General features: G+C 36.1%; 1 protein-coding gene across 1 annotated transcript in view; it reads left to right on the top strand.

The window, feature by feature from the left end:
• Nucleotides 1-1,004: 1,004 nt before the first annotated feature.
• Nucleotides 1,005-16,222, top strand: part of CCDC73 (coiled-coil domain containing 73) — a 115,974-nt gene continuing 100,756 nt past the window's right edge. Inside the window, 2 exon segments of the mRNA NM_001192547.1 lie at nt 1,005-1,142; nt 15,165-15,236. Coding sequence (NP_001179476.1) covers nt 1,005-1,142; nt 15,165-15,236 — 210 coding nt within the window.

The following is a 16,222-nucleotide window of genomic DNA, read 5'->3' as shown; positions in this document are numbered from 1 at the left end:
GCACAACAACGTGGATGAATCTCAGTGTAATTATTATAAGTGAAAAAAGTCCAGTTTCAGTGGGTTGCATGATATATGATTCCATTTATATAATATTCTGGAAATAATAAAATTAGAGAAAAGATCAGTGTAGTGGGTATGGAGACAAAGAAGCTGCATGAGGGAGCCTATGTTGATGGTACAGTTCTATATCGTGATTGTAGTGTAGTTGAATGAAGCTGTATGTATAATAAACTTTCATAGAATTATAAACACAGACACATACACAAACTAGTGTATGTATAATCAGTAAAATAATCATAAGCTCTCTGAGTTGTACCAGTGTCAGACACACAGTTTTCTTATTGTCCTGTTACTATACAAAATGTTAACATTAGGAGAGGCTGAGTGAATGGTGCGTAGGACTCATTGTACATTTCTTTGCAGCCGCTTGTGAATCAGTTATTAGAATGAAAAGTTGAAAAGCTTCTTGCAGCCTGATTCATACTTTTTTCTGGGTTGAGAAACACATTTAAATGCCTTGGTTTATAGCAAAAGGCAGTTATCACATTCCCCCTTTCCCAACTTTGTTGGGTTTAAAGATGGCATTTCTGTTAATTAGTATTCACACTGTCCTTACAAAATGCTTTATATCAAAACAAAGTTAAGAAGCACAGTATCTATCTCAGACTTGGTATGATCAGGTTAGTACTGAGCCAAGCCTTGTCTGTAACATTAGGAACCCAGTCTTTGGGTGGTTAGGAGCAGAAAATTTGTTCTTAAGGGTACTAAGGTAAAAGAAAAAGCCTCAGCCACCGAGAAATAGAATAGGATCATTGTTGCTGAGTGTTTTGTGTATCAAGATCAGAATAACAGTGATGACAAAATTGTTATTCAGTGTTAAACCTGTAGGGTTATGGGATACAAGTTGTTTTATTTTTACGATGACTGTGCTTTTACTTGAAAACCCTAAATAAATTTTTTTCAGTTAAAACCTATTTATATTACAGGAAATAAATGTTAATATGGAGAACGATTTTAAGACTGAGTCAGCATCATCTGCCTTCTCTCTTCAAAGTTCTTCAGAGACATTGTTTTCTATTCAGCTATTAGATTTCAAAACAAGTTTACTGGAAGCATTAGAAGAATTACGTATGAGAAGGGTGAGTTTCTTTTTAAAACATTAAGTCAGAGAACTTGATTTTGTTCATTATTTTTTTGTCTTAAGGAGAGAAAAAGACAACAAAATAGCTTCTTATTTAGAAAAAAGAAATCTAGCCTCGCCAACAGAGTAAAAGAGAAAAGGTCAGATTTAGTCAACATCTGGAGGTGGAAAAGAAGTTATAAACCAAGGTAAAAAATAAAAGAGATTTCATAAGCTAGCTAGCATTGAGTGCCTTGGAATGCATAGTTAGCATTACAGTTGGATACTGTGACTGATTAAAAAAAAAGAACTGCAGTTTCACAGTACAGTTTTGATAGATACTAATGAAATGATTAAATGATTAAATAAACAAATAACATGATTAAGTGACAATAAATATATGTAGTATTTTGACTTCAAATAATAAAATATCCCTGTTTTTAAAAATGATAACCCTGAAATTTTTAGTAAGGGGATATCTAGTATTAAATTGTAAAAGATGTTTGGTTTTAGCAGGAGATTTGTATTGGACAGAAACCCTGAAAAGCATTTCATTTCTGAGACTCTGAATTTGCAGAACAAGTTATCACCTCTGTGTTAGATTTGAGTTGGTAAGATTCTGAGATGAAAAAAATAAATTCTTAATCGTTGTAATAATGATCTAGGGATGAAGTAATTAGGACTTACATGTAACTGAGGGTAGATTCTCTCTACCGTAGAGAGAATCAGTAAAATTTGGTGACTTCCTGGAAATAAAGTATAAGTAGGAGTAAAAAAATAACCTGAAACAGTTTTATTTTTATGAACCCTGTTTTAAGATTTTAAAATACTGAAATTTGTTGTCATAATAAGGAAATTTAATTACCATCCTATATATAAAGCTACTTTCAACCAATGTAACAAAAGTCTATTAAACAAAGAAGAAATTATGCTTTAAAAAATAGGTATCTTGGATAAGTTTTGAAAATAACTTTTTTATAAAACTAGCTTAAAATAGTATCTTTTCTGAATAAAGTCTCCTACTATTATTGTGTTGCTGTTGACTTCTTTTTTTATGTCTGATAATATTTGTCTTATATATTGAGGTGTTCCTATATTAGGTGCATATATATTTATACTTGTTATATCTTCTTTGATCTCTTGATCTATGTAGTGTTGTTCTTTGTCTCTTCTAATAGTCTTACTCTTTATTTTAAAGCCTATTTTGTCTGATATAAGTATTGCTGCTCTGGCCTTCTTTAGGTTTCCGTTTGCATGTAATACCTTTTTCCATCCCCTCACTTTGAGTTTATATGTGTGTCTTTAGATCTGAAGCGAGTCTTTTATAGACGGTGTATATATGGGTCATGTTTCTGTATCCATTCAGCCACTCTGTGTCTTTTGGTTGTAACATTTAGTTCATTACATTTAAGGTAATTATCATTATATATGTTCTTACTGACATTTTGTCAATTGTTTTGGATTTGGTTTATAAGCCTTTCTTCCTCTTTATTCTTTTGTGATTTGATGACTGTCTTTAGGGTTATGTTTGCATTTCTTTTTCTGGTGTATATCTATTATAGATTTTTGGTTTCTGGTTTACTATGAAGTTTTTGTATAGCAATCTATATATATTCATGATTGTTTTAATTTACTCATCTCTCAATTTCAAATGCATTTTTAAAACCCTACATTTATACTCTACTCCCCTAATTATTGCTGTTGTTGATAGCATATTTTGCATCTAATTATTTTGTGTATCCCTTAATTGCTTATTGTGGATATAAATAATTTTGCTACTTTTGTCTTTCAGAACTCTGCTAACTTTGTATGTGGATGATTTCCTACCTTTACTGTTTCTTTCCCTTTACTGATGAGCTTTTTCATTTCCTAATTTTCTTGTTTCCAGTTGTGGCCTCTTCTTTTTTCTCCTAGAGAAGTTCCTCTAACCATTGCTGTAAAGGAGAAGATATTTGCAAGTGATATGACCAATAAGGGGTTAATATCCAAAATATATAAACAGGTCATATAACTCAACATCAGAAAAACAAACAACCTGTTTAAAAATAGGAAGGAGCACTGAGTAGATATTTTTCTAAGGAGGATATGCAGATGGCCAACAGGCACATGAAAAGATGCTCAGCGTTGCTAATCATTAGGGAAATGCAAATCAAAACCAAACTGATTCATACCCATCAGAATGGCTGTCATCAAATAGAACACAAACAACAAATGCTGGCAAGGATGTGAAAAAAAGGGAACCCTCATGCACTGTTGGGGAATGTAAATTGACGTAGCCGCAATGGATAACAGTATGGAGATTTCTTGAAGAACTAAAAATAGGACTACCATATGACCCAGCTACTGCACTCCTGGGTATATATTTGAAAGAGCTCAAATGCTAATTCAAATAGATGCATGTACCCCAGTGTTCAGAGAAGCATTATTTAGTTGCCAGGATGTGGAAGCAATCTAAATGTCCATCAGCAGATGAATGGATAAAGAAATTGTGGTGTATACACACACACACACACACACACGTATACATATCCATCCATCCATTCATTCGTCCATACATGTACAGTGGAATACTAAAAGTGAAAATGTTAGTTGCTCAGTCGAGTCTGACTCTTTGAGACCCCATCGACTGTAGCCCACCAGGCTCCTTTGTTCATGTAATTCTCCAGGCAAGAGTACTGGAGTGGGTAGCCATTTCCTTCTCCAGGGTATCTTCCCAACCAAGGGATTGAACCTAGGTCTCCTGCATTGGAATACTACTACAATACTACAATGCTGCTGCTGCTGCTGCTAAGTCGCTTCAGTCGTGTCTGACTCTGTGCGACCCCATAGACAGCAGCCCACCAGTCTCCCCCATCCCTGGGATTATCCAGGCAAGAACACTAGAGTGGGTTGCCATTTCCTTCTCCAATGCATGAAAGTGAAAAGTGAAAGTGAAATTGCTCAGTTGTGTCTGACTCCCAGCGACCCCATGGACTTCAGCCTACGAGGCTCCTCCGTCCATAGGATTTTCCAGGCAAGAGTACTGGAGTGGGGTGCCATCGCCTTCTCCGACAATACTATAATGGAATACTACTAATCCATGAAAAATGACATTTTGCTGTTTGCAGCAACATAGATGGAAGGCATTATGCAAAATGAAATGTGGAATCTAAAAATTAAAACAGACTAGCATGTGTGTGAAAGTCGCTTAGTCGTGTCTGAGTCTTTGCAACCCCATGGACTGTATAGTCCATGGAATTCTCTAGGCCAGAATACTGGAGTGGGTAGCCTTTCCCTCTCCAGGGGATCTTCCCAACCCAGGGATTGAACCCAGGTCTCCCACATTGCAGGTGGATTCTTTACCAGCTGAGCCACAAGGGAAGCCCAAGAATACTGGAATGGGTAGCCTATCCCTTCTCCAGAGGATCTTCCTGACCCAGGAATTGAACTGGGGTCTCCTGCATTGTAGGTGGATTCTTTACCAACTGAGCTATGAGGGAAGCCCAACAGACTAGTGAATAAAACAGAAAAGTTGACTCATGGATAAAGAGAACAAACTAGTGGTTACTAATAGGGATAGGAAAGGGAGGAGGAGAGACATACATGGGTAGGTGAAAAAAAGGATTATTATGAGGTTATGTGAAAAAGATGCTTGCTCCTTGGAAGGAAAGCCATGACAAACCTAGACAGTGTATTAAAAAAGCAGAGCTATCACTTTGCCAGCAAAGGTCCATGTAGTCAAAGCTATGGTTTCTCTAGTAGTCATGTACAGATGTAGTAAGCTGAGCGCTGAAGAATTGGTGCTTTTGAACTGTGGTGCTGGAGAAGACTCTTGAGAGTCCCTTGGACTGCAAAGAGATCAAATCAGTCAATCCTAAGGGAAATCAACCCTGAATATTCATTGGAAGGACTGATGCTGAAGCTGAAACTCTGATACTTTGGCCATCTGATGCGAAGAGCCAATTCACTGGAAAGACCCTGATGCTGGGAAAGATTGAAGGTAAAAGGAGAAGGGGCGGCAGAGGATGATATGGTTAGGTAGCATCACCAACCAGATGGGCATGAATTTGAGCAAACTCCGGGAGATAGTGAAGGACAGGGAAGCCTGGAATGCTGCAGTCCATGGGGTGACAAAGAGTTGGACATGACTTAGCGACTGAACAACAACAACAATGCAAAATCATGTATGTGAAACTTCTGAGAATTGTGAAGCATTGTAGAATTTGAAGAATCTTTCATTCAGTAATAATAATAGAAAGCACAAATGGGAAATCTTAAAAGCAGTCAGAAGTGGGAAAAGATTCATTATTTTCAAAAGAACAATAATACTATTCATAGTGGACTTCTTGATAATAATTGCTCAGTCCAGGAGACAGTGGCATGATACTTTAAAGTGCTTAAAACAATTTTGTTCCCCCCCAAACAGCCTCAAAAATGATACCATGAGTATTGAATGAGTTTTTCTAAGTGGAAGAAGTAATTATGTAAGTCTTCATACTAGGCAGTGCATTTGTATGGATCTGATCTGATCTGGAAGAGGCAAGACTATGGGGATAGGAAACAAATCAGTAGTTGCCAGGTGTTGAAGGATGGGATAGGGATTATCTATAAATGGAATGCATAAGAGAATTTTGAGGAGTGATGGATTTTTCTGTATGGTACAGTGATGGTAGAAACATTTCTCCATGCTTCTGTCAAAATCCATAAAACTATACACCACAGTGAACTATACTATATGCAACCTTTATAAAAATTCAACCAGAGTGTGGGGAGAATTTCAGGATGGAATGCAGACTGTGAAAATATATATAACTGTTTCACCATTACTTCAGTGAAAGACGTGGGTGGGAAAAGAAGCTGATTTAAGAACTTTAGAGAATGTACGTTGAGTTGATCAGTTCAGTCGCTCAGTCGTGTCCGACTCTTTGCGACCCCAAGGACTGCAGCACGCCAGGCTTCCCTGTCCATCACCAACTCCTGGACCTTGCTCAAACTCACGTCCATTAAGCCCATCCAACCATCTCATCCTCTGTCGTGTTGAGTTGATACTGTAAGGCTGAAGACAGAAATGCTTAAATGTTTGCATTAAACACTCTCTGGTTGGCAGATTTATTTTTCATGGGAGTAATACCGACACTACTTATAGCTATGCTAGGGTTGAACAAATTAAGCAGGTTATAGAGCTGTGTAGAATTTTTTTCTCTGTTGAAGGAAGAAGTTACAAATAAGTATGTGTTTGGGGAGGCTAGAATGAATTCTGTGGTGTGGGATTAAAGTTGAAGGTATCACTATGAACTCATTTAGTATAAACAGATACAGAAATACAGACATGTATACATATTGGCTAGACTATATACATAGATTTTCTGGCTCTGCTGAAAGGGCATAGAGGTAGCAACACTCCCATAGCAGGAACCATCTATAGTACTCACTTTTTGGTTCTATATGTCATTATCTAATAAAAGGAACCAGGACCCCTTGAAGAAGTGGTTTGTTCTAGAGTTGGATATCTTGTAGTGCTGGAAGGTACTTTAAGAAGGTACTTAAAACAGCATGTCAAAAGGGTACAGAAACCAGCCTTAAAGAATTCCCATGAACATAGCTGGAAGAATTTGAGCAACAAAATAAATGATGATAGTATTGGATTGTAACCCAAAGAATAAAATAAATATCCATTGTACCCTACTAACATAAGTGAATGATAAAATAAATAAATGAGGGAGATGGGACAAATCTTTTATCGCAATTAATAAATGTAGAAGGAAGGAGAGAAACAGAAACCACCCTTAAAGCATCACAGTAATAATTACTGCAGGCAAGATCCACAGATGAATGCTGAAATTAGTGGATGAAACTTTAAGGAGAAATAGAATAGTTGTAGTACCTTTCCCAAATTGTTTAGTAAGTTACTGTGATGGTTTTATACATGTTCACAAATTGCTTGATATTCTTTTCTCTAGGAAGTGGAGCTTAATTTCCCTCACCTTGATGGTGGACTAAGTTTTAACAGATAGAAAATATAAAGGGAAAAATAGTTTACTGTGGAGAAACTTGGCAAATACCACCTTCACTAAATGATTAAGTTTAAGATCCCCAGAAAGAATTGGTGTGGTTCAGTAATTCGTGTGAACATCAGGTACTCATGATATGATGTGATGAGAAGGGAACTTTACTGCTGTGGTATTCTTGAAACCTAGTTTAATCATGAAAAAATAGCAGACGAACACCATATGTAGAACATTCTACAAGATAGCTCCTCAGTGTTTGTCAGAGCAAGGTCATAAAAAACAAGAGAGAAATTATTACAGATTGGAGGAGTCTAAGGAAACATGATTAACCATAACATGGTGTCCCGTATTATATCCTGAAACAGATATTGGTGGAAAAACTAGTGAAATGTGAAGAAACCTTATAGTCTAATCAATAATATTATAACAATGTTATTTTCTTGACTTTGATAAATGTACCCTACTTATGTAAAATTTAAAGTTAGGGAAGCTGGATAAAGGGTATATATGAACTCTACTATCTTTATAAGTCTTCTGTAAGTCTAAAATAATTTCAAAATAAAAAGTTTGTAAAAGGAAATTTAGACTTTGAAACTGAAAGTTCAAGAAATACTATAGTAGAAATCAATATGATTCTTTTCTTTTTAATTTTAAAGAGATAATAAGCAAAACTATATTTGATCATTCATTTAATATTTCGTGAACACTTATGCCAGGTTTTAGAGAATATAATACCATGTAATAATAAAGGATTGCAGAATATACTCTGAGTCTGGACAATGAAATGTCTCATTTTACTAAGGGGAGTGAGGAAAGCTTCATAGAAGAAATAACTGATGCAGAGATGTTGTAAATGAGTAGGAATTTTGGATCAGTCTTTTTCAAGATTTATCAGTTATGTTGTTCTTTTCAAGGAATTAATTTTCCCCTTTGATTCTCTCTGTTGCATATTTGTTTTGTGTTTTATTACTATTCACTCTTATCTTTATTATTTCCTTACTTTAATTTGTTCTTTTTGTCTTGAACTTCTAAAGATGGTATTTAGTTGATTAGTTTTCATCTTTGTTCCTTTTCTAATGTACAGCATTTAAGACTAAATTTTTCTCTTAGCATGCCTTTAGTTGGATCCCACAAATTTATGTAGATTCATTAACTATATTATCTACATCTTTATTATCATTCAGTTCAGATTGTAATTTATTCTTTGACCCATGCATTATTTAGATGTATACTACTACTTCTACAAATATTTGAGAGTTTCATTTTACTTTCTATTAACTTTAAAACATTTTTTTGGATAATTTTATGTCAGATTATAAGCTTTATATAATTTCAGTCACATAATATTTGTGGAACTTTGTTCTCTAGTCAAGCATATAATCAAATTTGCTGAATAGGCCAACAGAGATGAATTCGAAAAAAATATAATATGTATTCTGTGTTTCTTGGGTGCAATATAGAATGACTGTGAATTTGGTCAACTTTGTCAATCTTGTTCAAATCTTCTGTATAATTATTTATTTATTTTTTGTCTGCATTTTCCTTCTCCTTTTTATTTTTCTGTACATATTTCAGTCTGGTTATTTTTTCCCCTTCCTTTCAGTTAATGAATTTTCAGGTTATGTAGTTTGCTGATTAGGTCAATCTGTTGAGTTCTTAATTTTCCTTCTTATATTTTCAGTCCTAATATTTTCATTTGGTTCTTCTTTTATAACTTTCATTCCTCTGCTGAAATTGATATTGTCATATAGTTTCTTGCATATAGTTTCATATATTTAAAGTCTATATCTATATATAGTATATATATATCTATGAACAGTATGAAAAAGCAAAAAGATATGACTCCAGAATATGAGCCCCCAGGTTGGTAGGTGTCCAATATGCCACTGGGGAAGAGCAGAGAAATAGCTCCAGAACGAATGAAGAGTCTGGGCCAAAGTGGAAATGACACTCAGCTGTGGATGTGTCTGGTGGTGAAAGTAAAATCTGAGGCTATAAAGAACAGTATTGCATAGGAACCTAGAATATTCGGTTCATGAATCAAGATAAATTGGACATGGTCAAGCAGGAGATGGTGTGAGTGAACATTGACATTTGAGGAATCAGTGAACTAAAATGGACAGGAATGGGTGATTTTAATTCAGATGACCATTATATCTAGTAATGTGGGCAAGAATCCCCTAGAAGGATTGGAGTAGCCCTTATAGTCAACAAAAGAGTCTGAAATGCAGTACTTGGGTGCAGTCTCAAAACCAACAGAATGATCTCTGTTCATTTCCAAGGTAAACCATTCAACATCACAGTAATTCAAGTCTATGCCCCAACCACTACGGCCAAAGAAGCTGAAGTTGAACAGTTCTCTGAAGACATACAAGACTTTCTAGAACTAACACTAAAAAAAGATATCCTTTTCATCATAAGGGATTGGAATGCACAAGTAGGAAGTCAAAAGATATCTGGAATAACAGGCAAGTTTGGCCTTGGAGTACAAAATGAACCAGCACAAAGGCTAACAGAGTTTTGCCAAGAGAACACATTGGTCATAGCAAACACCCTCTTCCAACAACACAAGAGACGACTGTACACATGGACATCACCAGAGGGCCAGGATTTAAATCTGATTGATTATATTCTTTGCAGCCGAAGATGGAGAAACTCTACAGAGTCAGCAAAAACAAGATCGGGAGCTGACTGTGGCTCAGATCATGAGTTTCTTATTTGAAAATTCACGCTTAAATTGAAGAAAGTAGGGAAAACCACTAGGCCATTCAGGTATGACTTAAATCAAATCCCGTATCATTATACAGTAGAGGTGATGAATAGATTCAAGGGATTAGATCTGGTAGACAGAATGCCTGAAGAACTGTGGCTGAAGGTTTGTAACATTGTGTAGGAAGCAGTGACAAGAACCACCCCCAAGAAAAAGAAATGTGAGAAGGCACAATGGTTGTCTGAGGAGGCCTTACGAATAGCTGAAAATAGAAGAGAAACGAAAGGCAGGGGAGAAAGGGAAAGATACACCCAACTGAATGCAGAGTTGCAGAGAATAGCAAAAAGGGATAAGAAAACCTTAAGCGAACAATGCAAAGTAATGGAGAAAAACAATAGAATGGGAAAGACTAGAGATTTCTTCAAGAAAATTGGAGATACCAAGGGAACATTTCATACAAAGATAGGCACAGTAAAGGACAGAAACATCAAGGACCTAAGAGAAGCAGAAGATATTAAGAAGTGGTGGCAGAATACACAGAAGAGCTATACAAAAAAGGTCTTAATGACCCAGATAAGCTTTACTGGTGGCTCAGGTGGTAAAGAATCTCCCTGCATGCAGGAGACATGGGTTCAGTCCCTGGGTCGGGAAGATTCCCTGGAGAAGGAAATGGCAACCCACTCCACTATTCTTGCCTAGGGAATCCCATGGACACAGGAGCCTGGTGGGTTACAATCCACGGGGTCACAAAGAGTCAGATATGACTTAGCAACTAAACAACGAACTCTGATGGTGTGGTCACTCATCTAGAGCCAAACATCCTGGAATGTGAAGTCAAGTGGGCCTCAGGAAGCATTATTATGAACAAAGCTAGTGTAAGTGATTGAATTCTAGCTGAGCTATTTCAAATCCTAAAAGATGATGCTGTGAAAGTGCTACACTCAATATGCCAGCAAATTTGGAAAACTCAGCAGTGGCCACAGGACTGGAAAAGGTTAGCTTTCATTCCAATCCCAAAGACAGACAGTGCCAAAAAATGTTCAAATTACCACACAGTTGTGCTCATTTTATGTGCTAGCAATGTAATGCTCAAAATCCTTCAAGGTAGGCTTCAGCAGTACATGAACTGAACATGTCTAGATGTACAAGCTGGATTTAGGAAAGGTGAGGAAAAAGAGATCAAGTTGCCAACATCCGTTGGATCACAGAAAAAGCAAGTGAATTCCAGAAAAACATCTACTTCTGTTTCATTGACTATGCTAAAGCCTTTGACTGTGTGAATCAACAACAAACTGTGAAAAAGTCTTAAAGAAATGGGAATACCAGACCACCTTACCTGTCTCCTGAGAAGCCTGTAGGCAGGTCAAGAAGCAATAGTTAGAATCAGACATGGAACAATGGACTGGTTCAAATTTGGGAAAGGAGTACATCAAGGCTGTCAATGAGTATATTGTCACCCTGCATATTTAACTTATATTAAGAGTACATCATGCAAAATGCCAGGCTGACTCATAAGCTGGAATTAAGATTACTGGGAGAAATATCAACAACCTCAGATATGCAGATGATATAATTCTAATGGAATAAAGCAAAGAGGAACTAAAGAGCTCCTGATAAGAGTGAAAGAAGAGAGTGAAAAATCTGGCTTAAAACTCAACGTTCAAAGAACTAAGATCATGGCATCCAGTCCCACCACTTCATGGAAAATAGATGGAGAAAAAGTGGAAACAATAATAGATTTTATCTTCTTGGGCTCCAAAATCAAATCACTATAGATGGTGACTGCAGCCATGAAATTAAAAGATGCATACTCCTTGGAAGGAAGCTGTGACAAATGTAGACAACATATTAAAAAGCAGAGACATCACTTTGCCAACAAAGGTCCGTATAGCTAAAGTTATGGTTTTTCCAGTAGTAATCTATGGATGTGAGAGTTTGACCGTAAAGAAGGCAAGAATTGATGCTTTCAAGCTGTGGTGCTGGAGAAGACTCTTGAGAGTTACTTGGACAGCAAGGAGATCAAACCAGTCAGTCTTAAAGGAAATCCTCTGAATATTCATTGGACTAAAGTTTCAGTACCACCTGATGGGAAGAGCTGACTCGTTGGAAAAAGACCCTGATGCTAGGAAAGATTGAGGGCAGGAGAAGGGAGCAACAAAGGATGAGATGGTTGGATAGCGTCACTGACTCAATAAGGTGTGAGTTTGAGCAAACTCTGAGAGATAGTGAAGGACTGGGAAGCCTGGCATGATGCAGTATATGGGGTTGCAAAGAATTAGACACGACTTAGTGACTGAATAACAACAATACCTATAAACTCTAATATATGGACCTGTAGATCTGTTTCTGTTGTCTCTTTTTTTCCTTCATTTTTGGGTCATTTGATGTTTGGTGGGGTGCAGCCAAAAAAAAAAAAAAAAAAAAGGCAATGATTTGCTAAGGAAATTAGTAGGAAGGAAACTGGGTAATTAATGGTGTAATTCTTGCTGGGATAATCCCATGGACAGAGGAGCCTGGTGGGCCACAGTCCATGGGGTCAAAAAAGTCATACATAACTGACCAGCTGAACATGCGTACAATGTGGTAAATAATATTAAGCAGCATTTCAGTTCCCCGTAAAATTAGTTGTGCTGTCATAACCCTTTTGCAGTTATAATGATTTGTAGAATCTGTATCTTAAACCACATGGAAAACTGGGAAAATGAGTGTTATCCACATTGCTGAAAGTAACATTATAATATACTTCTACTGTGTTAGGATTTTGGTATAACTTCTTGCTTTTTATTAAAAATTATTATTTACATTTTATTTGAACTTTTCACTTTTTTTCATTCTTCAGGCAGTTTTCAAAAATCATTAATAAAAATTCTTATTAAATTGTCAATGAGAAAAAAATATGATAAATTTGGTAAGGAAATCCCATATGAAACTTCAATAAAATATCCAAGAATATAGAACCTTAAAAAAGACTTTAAAAACTAAACTTTAAAGTGTTTATTTTTTATTGGCTGCCTTAGGACTACAAGGATTTTATTGTTTTTACAAAACAATAAAAGAGGAGTAATTTGCTGGTTTATTTACTCTTTATAACCTTTAGAAAGTGACATGCTTTTTTTAAAGTACTTGCTTCAGGCTGTAGTTTTACACGATGGACTGTGCATTGGTCAGGCCTCTTCAATTCTTGACCCTGAACAGATTTAGGGATGTAGTATATATAGCAGGCTCTTGTCCAAGTAGCCAAAACTGTAACTGGGTACTTTCATTCTCCTTTTCAAACTCATAATCCACCTCCTACTAAATGGCCCAATTCAGTTTTTCATATTGTCTAATACAATATTAATCACTCTTTCAGAGGGTTTCTTGGTTTGATTAAGTACCAAGTATCAAAAATAAGTATTTCTAATATGCATGGAATAGCCTAAATGTTCACACTTAAAGAAAAGCTGTTTCCTAAGAAAGAAATTTCTTTTTTAGGAGCTTTTGAATTTATGGTTATCGAGCTGTTGCAGATTTTGTTTATCTCCTTAGTTGAGGTTTGGTAGTTTGTTGTTTTGGAATAATTGGTCTGTCTCTGTAAGTTGTCACATTTATGACCATAAACTTGTTTGTAGCATTCCCTTAACTTTTTAATGGCTATAGAACTTCTGTACATGGTTTCTTTTAGCATTTTGCACATATTTTAAAATTATTGATTTAAAGTCTGTCTAGGTCCATTGTCTGCATTTGCTCAGGAACAGTTACTATTAAATTGTTTGTTTGTTTGTTTTCCTGTGTATGAATCACTCTTCTGTTTACCTGGATGCCTTATAATTTTTTGTTGAGAAATGGACATTTTGTTGAGAAATGGGCATTTTGAGTATGTGACAGCTCTGGAAATACGATTCCTCCTTCTCTACAGGGTTGCTGCTTGTTTTTGTCTCTGTTTAGTGACTTTTCTGAAATAATTTTAAGTCTTCAGTTTTTGTCACGTGTGCCATGTTCTTAGCTTAGTGATCAGCTAGTGCTTTGTCTGACAGAGATAGCCTAAAATACCTGGAAGCAAAACAAACAAGAAAACCTCTCAGTCTTTGCAGAAGAGCTGTCTGTGAGTGTGTGTGTGTGTGTGATAAGTGTGTGTGTGTGGTGACAGTCCTCTAACACTCAACCAGTCCCCTTTCAAGTCTACCTGTCAAAGTTTCCAATAGAAGCTTCAGATTTCTCTAGTGATACTTCTGTTTATTGTGCGGACAAATTCAAGAATATTACAATATTTTAAACAAAATCAGAGTTTTTCGAAATAACTGCTTCCTGGCTGACTTTAGACTTCCTCCCTTGATTTTGGGTCTCTTTGTGCTGCTTCCCAGAGAGGGTCTGTCTTTGCAGCTCTTCCAGCTGTATCTCACTGCTTAATTAGTTGGGTGGTGGTATCAGGTAGGGAATAGGAGCATTTTCTGATGTTTCTATTAAGCCCTCAGTCTTTAGTGAACCTGATTCTCAAGGTGAAGCCTTCACTAGAATTCTGATCCCTTTTCTGTATTTAATGGTAGGCCTAGAATGTATTCCTTCCCCTGCCCCAGTGATAGAACTGTTGTTTTATTTTTGTAGCCTTCTCTCAGCTTCAGGGGGTTTCCACAAGTGCTCTCATGCTACAGTTTTTATTGCCCTACCCTCCGTAGATTAACGGTTTTGTTCTTTCAAGGAGATAAGAAAGATAGTCTTGTCTAAGTAAGTTTTTAGTGTTGTCAGTTGATTCCTTTTCCTAGCTACAGAGGTTTTCCACTAGTGTCCTTAGATGTACTTTTGATTTTCCTTTCCCCTGCAGATTAAGTTTTTGGTCTGTAGTAGATTTAGGGAAGATGGCTTGTGACTGCTCTTCTCCTCTCCAACCAGTACCACAGGGGGAAAGTTTTCTCAGATTCTTTCCTTCCTTTTCTGTAAGCACCTAGTGGGTTTCATGGAAGAAAAACCTGTCAGAAAGCATTAACCTCCTTATTTCTCTAGCCATCAGGAGATTCATCTTCTTACACCAGCCCATGCTCTGCCTTTAGAAATGTATTAAGGACTTGTAGCTGAGTTTTCTTATCAGTACTCAGTGGCTTATGTTCCCGGTAAGCAAATGCTGTGGTTCTTTTCTCCCTGAAGGTACCTGTCTCAATCCAGATTTTGGATTACTTGGTTGATATGGGACCTCAGTTCTCTGATGGATTTAACTATTTAACTTGCAACATTTCCAACTTTTTTTTCTTGTTGTAAGGGTGGGAGGATGTTGTTTTTTATCTCTTTAGATCTCTTTCTCCTTAGAATGAACCAAAACTGGAAGTTTTCAAGTCCTTATTTACTAGCATTTTTCTTCTTTTTGACTTAGGAAGCAGAAACTCAGTATGAAGAGCAGATTGCTAAAATTATTATGGAGACACAAGAACTTAAATGGCAAAAGGTGAGTATTTCCTCTTATGATTATCATTTTATTTAAAAATGTATTTTAATCCTTACTTGCAAAGATAATTTTTAAATTTCCAAAATATAATATTTGGAGAATTGTGCATCACTTTACAGAGTCTCCAAAAAATTACAGCTAAAACTATTAATAACATTTGGGCTTCCAAAAAACAGAATAACCATTTATTTTTCATGCTTTCTAATAGGAAAATAGCAAAGGATAACTCTGGAAACTATTGTGAATTATTTCATATCTGAAAAACATATTGTGTATTATAGAAGAGTCAAAGTATTTTTTAAGAAATGTAACCTCAGAATAGTTCCATATTTTCCTAGGCTATTATTACATATTATAACCAAATATTTAAAAAATCTGATTCTCTTTTGATCCTTATCCATATAGAAGCATTTTTGATAGTGCTTCTCTTGCCTTTCCAGCAAAGTAACTTTAACAACTAAAAACTGAAAGCTTAATCAAGATGGCCCTTCTTTGCAGTGTTAGGTAGTTTTGAAACAGGAACACAGAGACAACACGTCAGAATCAGAATTCACATAATAGAGAGGACAGGCCTACGATGGGAATTTTGAAGCCAGACAGATCAACAAGGTTGTGTAGAAATGGGAGTAAAACCAGAGTTGGGTTACATGAGGGACAGGTCTGAAATAAAGAAACCTGTCTGTGCAGAGGAAAAAACAGATAAATTCCAAATGCAATTGAAACTTCCAAGCATATTTCAGAACGTAAAGTCATAGCTTATTTTGAATAGAGAGCATTAACAGTCAAAAGTTATTGGAATCTCTAAGTTAATCAGTAAGTTTTATATAGTCCAGTTTAAAATACCACTTGTGTATATGGGATACTTACGCTGATTCTAAGATTTATGTGGAAATAAACTTGAAAAAAGTGCCTGGGAAAGTTTTGAAAACAAAGAGGATGAAATAGTCCCACAAGAATCATAAACGTATTTTAAAGCTGCAATAATT

This window comes from Bos taurus, chromosome 15 (assembly GCF_002263795.3).
Source record: "Bos taurus isolate L1 Dominette 01449 registration number 42190680 breed Hereford chromosome 15, ARS-UCD2.0, whole genome shotgun sequence".
In the NCBI taxonomy this organism is placed as follows: Eukaryota; Metazoa; Chordata; class Mammalia; order Artiodactyla; family Bovidae; genus Bos; species Bos taurus.
Note: the sequence above shows the minus strand (reverse complement) of the source record. Positions and strands in the feature narration are given on the sequence as shown.